General features: G+C 49.8%; 1 protein-coding gene across 1 annotated transcript in view; it reads left to right on the top strand.

Moving 5' to 3' along the window:
* The first annotated feature begins 646 nt into the window (after positions 1-646).
* Positions 647-11,302, top strand: part of SEC22C (SEC22 homolog C, vesicle trafficking protein) — a 16,545-nt gene continuing 5,889 nt past the window's right edge. Inside the window, exons 1-5 of the mRNA XM_018573156.1 lie at positions 647-794; positions 2,012-2,223; positions 3,090-3,253; positions 6,046-6,204; positions 7,085-7,203. Of these exons, the coding sequence (XP_018428658.1) occupies positions 2,048-2,223; positions 3,090-3,253; positions 6,046-6,204; positions 7,085-7,203 (618 nt within the window). The 5' untranslated portion in view covers positions 647-794; positions 2,012-2,047. The remainder of the gene's footprint in view (positions 795-2,011; positions 2,224-3,089; positions 3,254-6,045; positions 6,205-7,084; positions 7,204-11,302) is intronic.

The raw sequence follows: 11,302 nt of genomic DNA, 5'->3' as shown, positions 1-11,302 counted from the left end.
ATAAAAAATACAAAAAAAAAGTTTAAAAAAAATTAATAACGATGGCTGACGTGGCTGTGTTGGTCACCAACACAGCCATGCAACTTAAAATATAAAACGGCAGCCTGTGGGGAGAAGAACCCTTTGATTTAGGTAAGGGGGGGGTTACAATTTGACCATGTTACACCCTAGCAATGTGGTCAGGGCTAGTGTTAACGTAAGGATCTATAGGCAGCCAACTGAGGTCGCCGTGGGGGCGCAAAAATCCACCTTCTTCTGTGTAGGCAAAGATCCTTGCACCGGGCCCTGAGCCCAGGAAGTCATGGACACACCCCCTGGGGGTACAACACAAAACCATCCTGGACTCACAGGAGAACGCTGCAGAGAACTGAACCTACATCATGACATGAGTGCCGTTCTCTGCAGCATTCAGGGAGCCAGCTACCAAGAACAGAAGAGGACCCTAGAACAAAAAAAGAGATGTATAAGGAAGAAATAGATGTATGGGAGGAGGGGGGAGGGGTGTAATTGGCCTATAACAGAAGTCCTCATTGCATCTGCTTCTATTTGCCATTTGTTCCTACAACCTTAAAAACTGGGCTGACCCCACACAATCATTTTATGGACCTACAATGGCCGTTGTTGTAATCATTTCTTCTTTTTTGTTCCCACTTAAGCTTTATATCTAGAAGAAAAAAGCTGATTAACCCACCCCCTTCTATGTCCTGACCCAACTGTGCGAGACGAGCTGAAGTCAGGTGAAGATCCCTTCTTTCGGGAAGACTCGGGACCCTTATCTGGCCTGGGTGCCTCAGGTGAAGTGAATTTTAAACCCACATAAGGGGGGCCTGTACTGGATATACAAAGAATTTAAACTGCTGTATAGCAGACGCATAGCATTGCCTCATCACCTCTCTCACTGTAGACTCTGTGCAGATATTGACTTTCTGAAAGTCTTTATTTGTATAGACCTTAAACACACCACCTTTAGCCTGACAAGAGGTCATTCTAGCACTAAACACTGCATTGTAGAGGGGGGAAGGGGTGTGCCTGCTTTTTCGGTACCCTTGGAGAGGCTTTATTTTCCAATATGGGCAGGGCCGTCCCTACCATATAGGAAGGGGGGCAGGTTTTGGGTTTGAGGCTTGGCATACACTCCTTATAGTGCTTGGGGGGTGGGGGAGTTTGGGCGGCGTGTGCTGCTGATAGTGTTTTTTGGGTGCTTTGCGGCAGATGTGGTGGGAAGGATGGAAATGGCTGTACAGAGCCTTGCTGTGAGTGGCTGTGAGTGGCACTCTGTCCAGTCCCACCCCTCTGTCCAGTCCCACCCAGCTCACCAACATCACTGGTTGCCAGGAGCTTGCCGGAACGCCAGCCCGAGGGTCCTGCTCAGCTCCCTGGCAACTGATGAGGTCAGTGTGTGCTGGGCAGTAAGCCAGACAGAGTGCCACAGGTTGCTAAGAGCTCTTAGCAACCGTGGATGCTGTGGCTGCCCCTCTTGCGCGCCCCCCCCACCTGCCACCCCCCTAATGAGATACAGCCTGAGGCGACTGCCTCATTATAGGGACAGCCCTGAATATGGGTGAGTTCCAAGTTTCTGTTGTTGTATATTGTACAATGCTGACATATGTACCAACAAGGGTGCTGCATCCCAGAACTGTTAACCCTGCCCACAGTCTGCATTTTGCCTGTCCACTTTCCAGGTGGGCATGCCCAAATCATGCCCATTTCAAGGGCTGGTCCTGCCCCTACCCTGCCTAATTCTAGAATTGCTTACCTGTGACCCTGATCCCCAATGTTTTTTTAAATGACTCAAATAAGGTTGATGCTGTGATCCCGGGAGCCAGCATTGGCAGGACATGGGGCAAGATGTTGGCCCTTTCCTGGCACTTTTATGCTGAGCCAAGAGATGCCACCAGATTAGAAGGGACGGGGCCACTCTTAGAATTATGCTCCTAGCCTCAAACGTATTCAGATTTATATCCGGTGACAAAGTATGACCCTCATGACCATTCCTCCCACTTATTTTCAGATGCTGACTTCATGTTTGGGACGGAGGTGAATTCCCATGATCCTCTACGCCTGCCTTGTGAGGCTTCAAGATGGCCTCCCGCTCTCTGCCTCCACCGATTTCCACCCGAACATGCAGATTCTGGAGTGCAAGAGGTGGGTGAAGAGGCTTTCTGTCACCCTGTCCCAGCGCCCGTCCAGAGGCACCACCAACGTCTGCAACTTCCACATACAGTAAGTTCAGCTTGTCATATGAGATGATGCTGCAGATATGACTCTTCAGGTCAAGATGGTGCTGAACACATGGCTGAGCCCTTCTTGTTTTACTGGAAACAACTGTAATACAAAGGCAGGAAATTACATCATAACTATGAAGTTCCACTGGGAAGAACATTATATCATAGACCAACACTGTGACCTAAAGGCAGAATTACTAATCATGCACCGAAATTTCGGCCGAAAATTGTACTATAGGCGAAATTACGAAAATGAGGTGCATCCCCAGCTTCCCTTCTCCCCACTGGGCGCCAGCTGCAAGCTTTGGTCTGTGTCCCCTGCTATCTCGACTGCTCTCCCCCAACATGTGACAGCAGAGGCAGCGGGGATCTGAGGAGACACAGAGCCGATCCAGCTGTCGGCACCCAGTGGAGAGGAGAGAGCTGGCAGGTGGCTGAGCGGGGTGGGGAGGGGGGCTTGGCTCTGGTGACAGGCGTAGTGAGTTTCCAATGGAATTGGCCGAACCCTCTGCGAATTGAACCCGGGCAGATTTGCTCATCTCTAGTAGTCTCATTGGAAGCCCATGTGACATTGGTAGACTTGGCCAAAGCGCTGTCACCCCACAACAGGAAGGGCCTAAAGAACAAAGACCTTCATGGCAGGATCACCAGGGATCATTTTAATGGACGCATCAGTTAGAAATGACATTAACCTGCAAAGCTCGTATGGGAATTTAGTGGTTGGGTTTCCATGTACTATAACTTATTGCCTTGTCTATAAGGTATACATGACATATGGTGGTTGGTTAGAAGTAGGTCTGGAGGGCACACACATATATAAATGGAGCAGATGGAAATATTTGTAACCGTCCCGTATCTTTGCAGTTTTCTCTCATCAGGTGACATCTCCTCCTTGGTGGTTTGCTCCAGCACTTACCCCCCCGCCACTGCATTCAGCTTCCTGGAAGAGCTAGTCTGGGAGTTCTCCGCATCCTACAACAGCACAGCCATCGCCCTGGCCTCCAGGCCCTACGCCTTCCTTGAGTTTGGTGAGTGCTTCCTATCGGATACGACTCAGCTCCCACCACCACATTGCATCCAGCTGTAGTGTTACTCCATTGTTGTAAGTTTCCACCAGGGTGGAGGAGAAAATGGACCTTTAGGCATTGGCTTGCCTTTGACATTGGGTTGAGGAGCTTCTGAGATTCATCAGACTTAATCAGATCTTCATTAGACCTTCAACTGACCTGCAGTTGACCTTCTTCTGATTTGCATTTGACCTGCTTCACCTGCATTTCCATAGACCTCTAGGTGGACAGAAGCAGTTCAACGAACAAAACCATGTCGACAATGGCCCTTTCTGACCCTATTTAGGGTGTGTAGTAGAGAGATCACCAGCACTCAGAACTAAGGTTTTTCATCAAATCCTTATATTCATTTATTGGGATGCAGCGTCACATATATCAATCTAGCCAACGTTTCGGGGCCACGCAGGGTCCCTTCATCATATGTCGCCCTGATGAAGGGACCCTGCGTGGCATTGCTTACTATTTCCAAATCTGTGATCTATGAGCACCCCCAAATCTGTGATCTATGAGCACCCCCAAATCTGTGATCTATGAGCACCCCCAAATCGGTGATGTATGAGCCCCCCGCCCAAATCTGTGATCTGTGAGGACCCCCAAATATGTGATCTATGAGCACTCCCAAATATGTGATCTAATCAGGCTGCAAACAAGTGATCTTGGCGACATTGCGGTTTCCCCGTTGTACATTTAGCTCTGCTTGCCCAAAGCCGGGCTAAATGTAGAAATCAACTACCCGCCCAGCACCCGGAACTGCATGTCCTGCGCATCGGGAGATAGGAATTCCACACCCCTGCTGCCCCTCTACTTCCTGCTGCCCCGAGGCTGGGCCTTGGTTGACCTTGTGGGAAATCCGGCCCTGCCCCCAGGTCTTTTTCTCTGTCTGACTTCCCTAAAGTATCACCCCCCCAAGTAGTAGTTTGTGCACATGTTCTTTACTCCCATGTGCATAACCTTTAAATTTTTTCAACATTAAATCGCATTTGCCATCTTGTAGCCCGTGCCTCAAATTTGCTGAGGTCCTGTTGTTGTGCGAATATCCCTGTTCGGAATGTAGTGCTCTGCAGAGTTTAGTATTATCCCCCCAAAAGAACACGAAATTGAGCTATTTAGTTAAATCTCTATGTCGTGGATGAATAAGGATCAGTCCCAGGACTGTAGCCTGGGGCACTCCACTCCTAACCCTTGCCCAATTAGCGAATTACCCATTTATCACTACCCTCTGGGTCCGTTCCTGCAGCCAATTTTCCACCCATGTACATACAATTTCACCTAGATCTATAGACCTTAGCTCAGGGGTAGCCAAACTCCAGTCCTCCAGCTATGGTGGAACTACAAATCCCATGAGGCATTGCAAGATTCTCACAGCCACAGACATGACTCCAGGAGACAGATGCATCATGGGATTTGTAGTTTCAACACAGCTGGAGGGCCGGAGTTTGGCTACCCCTGCCTTAGCTTATGGATTAAACGTTTGTGGGGTACTGTGTCGAATGCTTTAGCATACTGGGCAAAATAACCAGTTCATTTTTAAATGTATGTATAGCCAAAACTAGGTGTGGCCAGGTGCTGATTGACAGGCTACAGGCTGGTGAATCAGCAGGGACAATGCTGATAGCCACGCCCCCTGCACTTATCAGCCCATTGTAGTGCAAGCAGGTGTTCTATCAAAGATTGTGACAGCGGTGGAATGTGTCACCGGTCACGTGGTCACGCATAACGTTGGCTCTTGTGATTGTGTGACGTCTATGTTCAATAAATGGACATGTTGGATGATTCTACTGAGTGCTGGTGATTCCTTTTCCTATATTGTGACCGGTCATGTGGTCACACATTTTAACGTAATCACGCCCACTTTTTCTGCTGTAAAATATGTGACCAGCAAAAGGTTAAGAATTCCAACACTTTCTCAGCTGTTCCAGGGCAGATCGGGATCACAGATGGAATGTGCAGGAGAGCCGATCTGTCCTAGAACAGCTGATCGGTCCTGAAATGTCACTTCTATCCGACTCTGTGAGTGCTTCACATTGAAGTCTACAAAAACGTTTCTTTTTATTTGCTGTTTACGTCCCATTGGGGAGAATTACTGTCGAATTACCCTCGATTGCTGTCCTGGACACACACCAGGAACTAGGGATGCCACCTTTTCTTCACGCGAAAGAATGAGTCGCGGCTTATTTATATGTAAATAGCACCGCCCATTAATATGTAAATATTGCAGTTGAGACTATTTTCAGTGGGGAGGCCAGTAGCCTCTATCTTAATTTTGGTTGCCCCTGTCTGCCTGACATCTTGTGTCCGGGTTTCTGCTGCCATGAAACCCGAACACAGCATTCAAAACCCGGACTGTCCGAGTGAATCCTGGACAGGTGGCAACTCTACCAGGAAGTAAGAGAAAAAAAAAAAAAAAAGGCCCATTCACACCATTGTACATTCGAATGGCACTACAACCCACCTCCCAGCCGCTGTGCATTGCAACATGCAGTACCACAATACTGTGCGTTCCGGTGCGGTGGAAAAAAAAAAAGGTGACAACGCAGGTTAGATATAAGGAGACAGGGATGGAGCGTTGTCACCCTATAACAGGAAGCACCTGAACAAGGACCTTCCTGGAAGGATCACCAGGGATTCATTTAATAACAGTTGCAGATGAAGAATGACATGCACATGTTGGAGCTTCTATGAGGATTTAGCGATTGGGTTCACATCGACTGTAAGACATTTTCCATATAATGTCTGTCTTGTGTCTGTTGCAGATAGCGTCATACAACGTGTGAAACACAATTTTAACTCTGCTGGCAGCTCCCCCCGAGACCCCCTGGATCCCACCTCCCCTCCTGTCTATGTAAAATTAGAAGATATAGGGGAGAGCAACGGCTTCGCCAATGGGCACGTGACTGCACAAGTGCACGCAGGTATGGGGAAGTTTATTATTGCTATTTACTAACGTCTATGTACAGCCCAAACTTTATTTTAGTTTTAAATGTATTCGGAGAGGGTTGGAACCCCTGCCTGGGTTTTATTGCTTTCTGGGGTGATTCACCCTCTTCACTGGTCCTGGTTGACCATCATCTGCAGTAAAAAAACAAGCCCTTAAAGGAGAACTATGATAACTATGAGGTGAGTGAAAAGCACTCACCTCATAGTTCTCCTTTTAAGGACATGCTGATAGGAGGAGAGGGTAGAGTGACAGAGAGATGAACTAATGAGTCTGCCGGTTCTCCCTTCACTTTCCTATCACAGGCTGGGGGAGGGAGAAGACCTGCAAGTGCAGCACCGTGGCTCCGCACTACAAGCCGTGCCACCCAGTTCTGTTATTCAATTTGCCACCATGCCACTGCAGCAAATGGGGCATGTGCAGGGCCATCCCGGAGGTCCACCGTCCTTCACCACCACGTAGTCCAGCTGCACGTCTTCCAGCCCAGGTACAGACGCTGGGGGGGGGTAGACTTTGATAGGGCATGACTGATCATGGGTGCAATGCTCTGCAGGCTTCTATGCAAAAAGGTAGTAAGTGCTCATTGATCATGTGATCAGCGTTGCTTCATTGACTACTTTTTTTGCAAGAGACGGACTTGTCCTTAGTCCAGGTTTAGACCGTACCACATGGAAAGTGGAGGTGTAGAAGAGGTGATCTTAATGGAGGGGGTGGGGGGAGTTGCTTTGGGTACCAAAGGTCCTGTGCCTAGCCCAAAGGCTGCTGTGATGGTGGCCTGGCCCTGGATGGTGTTGGGTCTTCCAGACCCCCAGCTGATCAGAAGGTCCTCCATGACACTCAATCTCTATTGTACGCAGGTGTGAATTGCCGAATGTCCCCCGTGAGCCCTCTGGGTATCCTGTCCCTGACCCTGAGCATCATGTGCGCTGCATTGAGTCTGATCCGTGGAGTTCACCTGGCTGAGCACTCCTTCCAGGTAAGACCTCTTCCAGGTAAAACAAGTGCATGAGTCGCGTCAGTACCGAAGTGGTCATGCACTTTCTTGTTCATGCAAAAGCCCCATCACCAACTGTCACTGTGCAGCAGCTGGAAGGCGTACAAGAGAATGGATTACAATGGGTTGCTTACACAGCAAATGTCCCACAGCAGTCAGAATGATCGTTTACCCATCGACAAGTTGTAGTTTCGCCCGTGCTTCTGGGCTAGGTTCACACCCAACTATGGAGGTGTGTTGCGGTAATGCACATGCGTTAACATTATGCCCCATCATGTCCCCAGCTCCCCATTATCTCCCCTTTCATGTCCCCAGCTCCCCATTATCTCCCCCTTCCTGTCCCCAGCTCCCCATTATCTCCCCCTTCCTGTCCCCAGCTCCCCATTATCTGCCACTTCATGTCCCCAGCTTCCCAGTATCTCCCCCTTCATGTCCCCTGCTCCCCATTATGTCCCACTTCATGTCCCCCAGCTCCCCAGTATCTCCCCCTTCCTGTCCCCAGCTCCCCATTATCTGCCACTTCATGTCCCCAGCTTCCCAGTATCTCCCCCTTCATGTCCCCTGCTCCCCATTATGTCCCACTTCATGTCCCCCAGCTCCCCAGTATCTCCCCCTTCCTGTCCCCAGCTCCCCATTATCTGCCACTTCATGTCCCCAGCTTCCCAGTATCTCCCCCTTCATGTCCCCTGCTCCCCATTATGTCCCACTTCATGTCCCCCAGCTCCCCAGTATCTCCCCCTTCCTGTCCCCAGCTCCCCATTATCTGCCACTTCATGTCCCCAGCTTCCCAGTATCTCCCCCTTCATGTCCCCTGCTCCCCATTATGTCCCACTTCATGTCCCCCAGCTCCCCAGTATCTCCCCCTTCCTGTCCCCAGCTCCCCATTATCTGCCACTTCATGTCCCCAGCTTCCCAGTATCTCCCCCTTCATGTCCCCTGCTCCCCATTATGTCCCACTTCATGTCCCCCAGCTCCCCAGTATCTCCCCCTTCCTGTCCCCAGCTCCCCATTATCTGCCACTTCATGTCCCCAGCTTCCCAGTATCTCCCCCTTCATGTCCCCTGCTCCCCATTATGTCCCACTTCATGTCCCCCAGCTCCCCAGTATCTCCCCCTTCCTGTCCCCAGCTCCCCATTATCTGCCACTTCATGTCCCCAGCTTCCCAGTATCTCCCCCTTCATGTCCCCTGCTCCCCATTATGTCCCACTTCATGTCCCCCAGCTCCCCAGTATCTCCCCCTTCCTGTCCCCAGCTCCCCATTATCTGCCACTTCATGTCCCCAGCTTCCCAGTATCTCCCCCTTCATGTCCCCTGCTCCCCATTATGTCCCACTTCATGTCCCCCAGCTCCCCAGTATCTCCCCCTTCCTGTCCCCAGCTCCCCATTATCTGCCACTTCATGTCCCCAGCTTCCCAGTATCTCCCCCTTCATGTCCCCTGCTCCCCATTATGTCCCACTTCATGTCCCCCAGCTCCCCAGTATCTCCCCCTTCCTGTCCCCAGCTCCCCATTATCTGCCACTTCATGTCCCCAGCTTCCCAGTATCTCCCCCTTCATGTCCCCTGCTCCCCATTATGTCCCACTTCATGTCCCCCAGCTCCCCAGTATCTCCCCCTTCCTGTCCCCAGCTCCCCATTATCTGCCACTTCATGTCCCCAGCTTCCCAGTATCTCCCCCTTCATGTCCCCTGCTCCCCATTATGTCCCACTTCATGTCCCCCAGCTCCCCAGTATCTCCCCCTTCCTGTCCCCAGCTCCCCATTATCTGCCACTTCATGTCCCCAGCTTCCCAGTATCTCCCCCTTCATGTCCCCAGCTCCTCATTATCTCCCCCTTCATGTCCCCAGATCCCCATTATCTCCCCCTTCACGTCCCCAGCCCCCATTATCTCCCCCTTCATGTCCCCAGCTTTCCGCTCCCAGACCCCATGTCACCTTCATACTTCCAGCTCCCTGTCTCCCCCTTCGTGTCCGCAGCAGCTCTATTCGGCACTGGGCAGCAGTTCTGTGTGATGAGAGGGCGGGGATAACACTGCTCCCACTCATTGCCTGCTGCCCGGCTGGATGATACTTCACGCTGGAACCAGGTGAGTGGAGCAGCCTGAAGCATGTAGGGCCCAGGACAGGAGTCACTGCCTGTAGTGAATGTTAAGTAAATGTCAGGATATACCCTGCCTGTATCCTGCCTGTCTGCTGATTTTTAGATCCATTTAAAGAAAATGAGTGTGTTATCAGTGAGCTCGGATTTTGTATTCATTTTACATCATTTATCTTAAAGTATATCTTGTGGATGGAGTAAGCAAATGGTCAAGTTTTTATTGATGCCCCCGCCGGGAAGATTCACCCTCTCTATTTGTCTTGGTGACTACTATCATCAGAAATGAAAGTGATAGGAAATTCAAAGAATGTTGAGTCATCACCGGAACAGAAACAGAGGGGTCATCTTCTAATGGGGACTTGTGGGTCCATCTGGAAGTGTAGAGGGGAAGTAAATCCGGAAGCTTGTAGGTGCATTCAGAAGTGTGTAAAGTGGAAGTCCATCTGGAAGCTTGTGGATCTATCCAGAAATCTGTAGAGTGGAAGTCCATCTGGAAGCTTGTAGTTTTATTCGGAAGTGTGTAGAGTGGAAGTCCATTTGGAAGCTTGTAGGTCCATCAGGAACTGTGTAGAATGGAAGGCCACTTGGAAGCTTACAGGTACATCCAGAAGTGTGTAGAATGGAAGTCCCTCTGAAGGCTTATAGGTCCATCTGGAAGTGTGTAGAGTGGAAGTCCACTTTGGAAGCTTGTGGATCCATCTGGAAGTGAGTAGAGTGGAAGTCTACTTTGTAAGCTTGTGGGTTTGTCCAGAAGTGTGTAGAGTGGAAGTCCATCTGGAAGCTTGTAGGTCCATCCGGAAGTGTATAGAATAGAAGTCCGCCTGGAAGCTTGTAGGTCCATCCGGAAGTGTGTAGAATGGAAGTCCATCTGGAAGCTTGTGGGTCCATCCAGAGGTGTGTAGAGTACAAGTTCACCTGGAAGCTTGTGGGTTGATCCGTGTGCACAATGGAATTCCATCCAGAAACCTGTGGGTCCATCTGGAAGTACTGTATGTAGTGTGGACAGTTCTGCTTCCAAAGGGATCTAGGGTTGAGGTTCAGCTTCGGATTGAAGTAGGATTCAATCTGAACTTTGTTCGGCACCAGCAAGTCATTCTTGGTGACCTTCTGATACCAAGGATGGGGTTATGGAACTAGAACATGGCGATTCCACAACGTTTACACCTCCCATCCCGTTCTTGAACAATCCGCATCTGTTTTGATACCTTCCATGTTGATTGTATTGAGGTGTCGGGGTTATGTGTGTGGATATAAATGCTGGAATATGATCCTAACATTCACTGCAACTGAAAAAGTGGGTTGGAGAAGCTACAAAAGGTCTTCAGCATCGGAGAACAAGTCCAGTTGGACGCAACTAACTACTGCCAGATATACCATGACCTGGATAAATAAGAAATGTTGGCAATCATTTTGGGGTGTATGCCCTGAAACTGGTGACACTCATTAGAACTGAAGACATGTCTTGGAGAAGCTACAGAAAGTCTTCAGCATTACAGAACAAGTTGTTGGCTTGTGACTAACTACTCCTAGCTTTGGAGCTAAGTGGCCGTTCTTCTGGTCCTTCCCACCTCAGCTGCTTTCTGAAATGAGCACAAGTGTCAGTGGTGACTGTCCATTGATCTCTGGCCCGCTCTGCTCAGGGACACGAGTGTGCACACTTCAGCCATGGCTGCGAAGGTACTCGAGAGCTCAGAATATCCGAAGATTGCTCAGGGAGGGCTCAGGGAGAGGACGAGTCCTATTACGGCTAATGTGCACAAAGTGCTCCGAGATGCGTTAGCGCTCCTCTTGTGAGTCACCCTGAGTAGTTTATTGATTGGTCTCTGGAGTAAACAGTTTATGCTCAAGTGGAAAATACAGCGGTTACCGATGAGGGCGGTGGGCCATAGTCTATGACGCTGACACCCACTGCATACACTTTACAGCTGAACGGTAGGTGAACCTCTAATATCTAAAATATGTGTATATACAGTATATATTTATATA

Source organism: Nanorana parkeri, unplaced genomic scaffold, assembly GCF_000935625.1.
Source record: "Nanorana parkeri isolate BGI_ZX_2015 unplaced genomic scaffold, ASM93562v1 scaffold2254, whole genome shotgun sequence".
NCBI classification, from domain to species: Eukaryota; Metazoa; Chordata; class Amphibia; order Anura; family Dicroglossidae; genus Nanorana; species Nanorana parkeri.
This window is presented reverse-complemented; position numbering and strand designations above follow the sequence as displayed.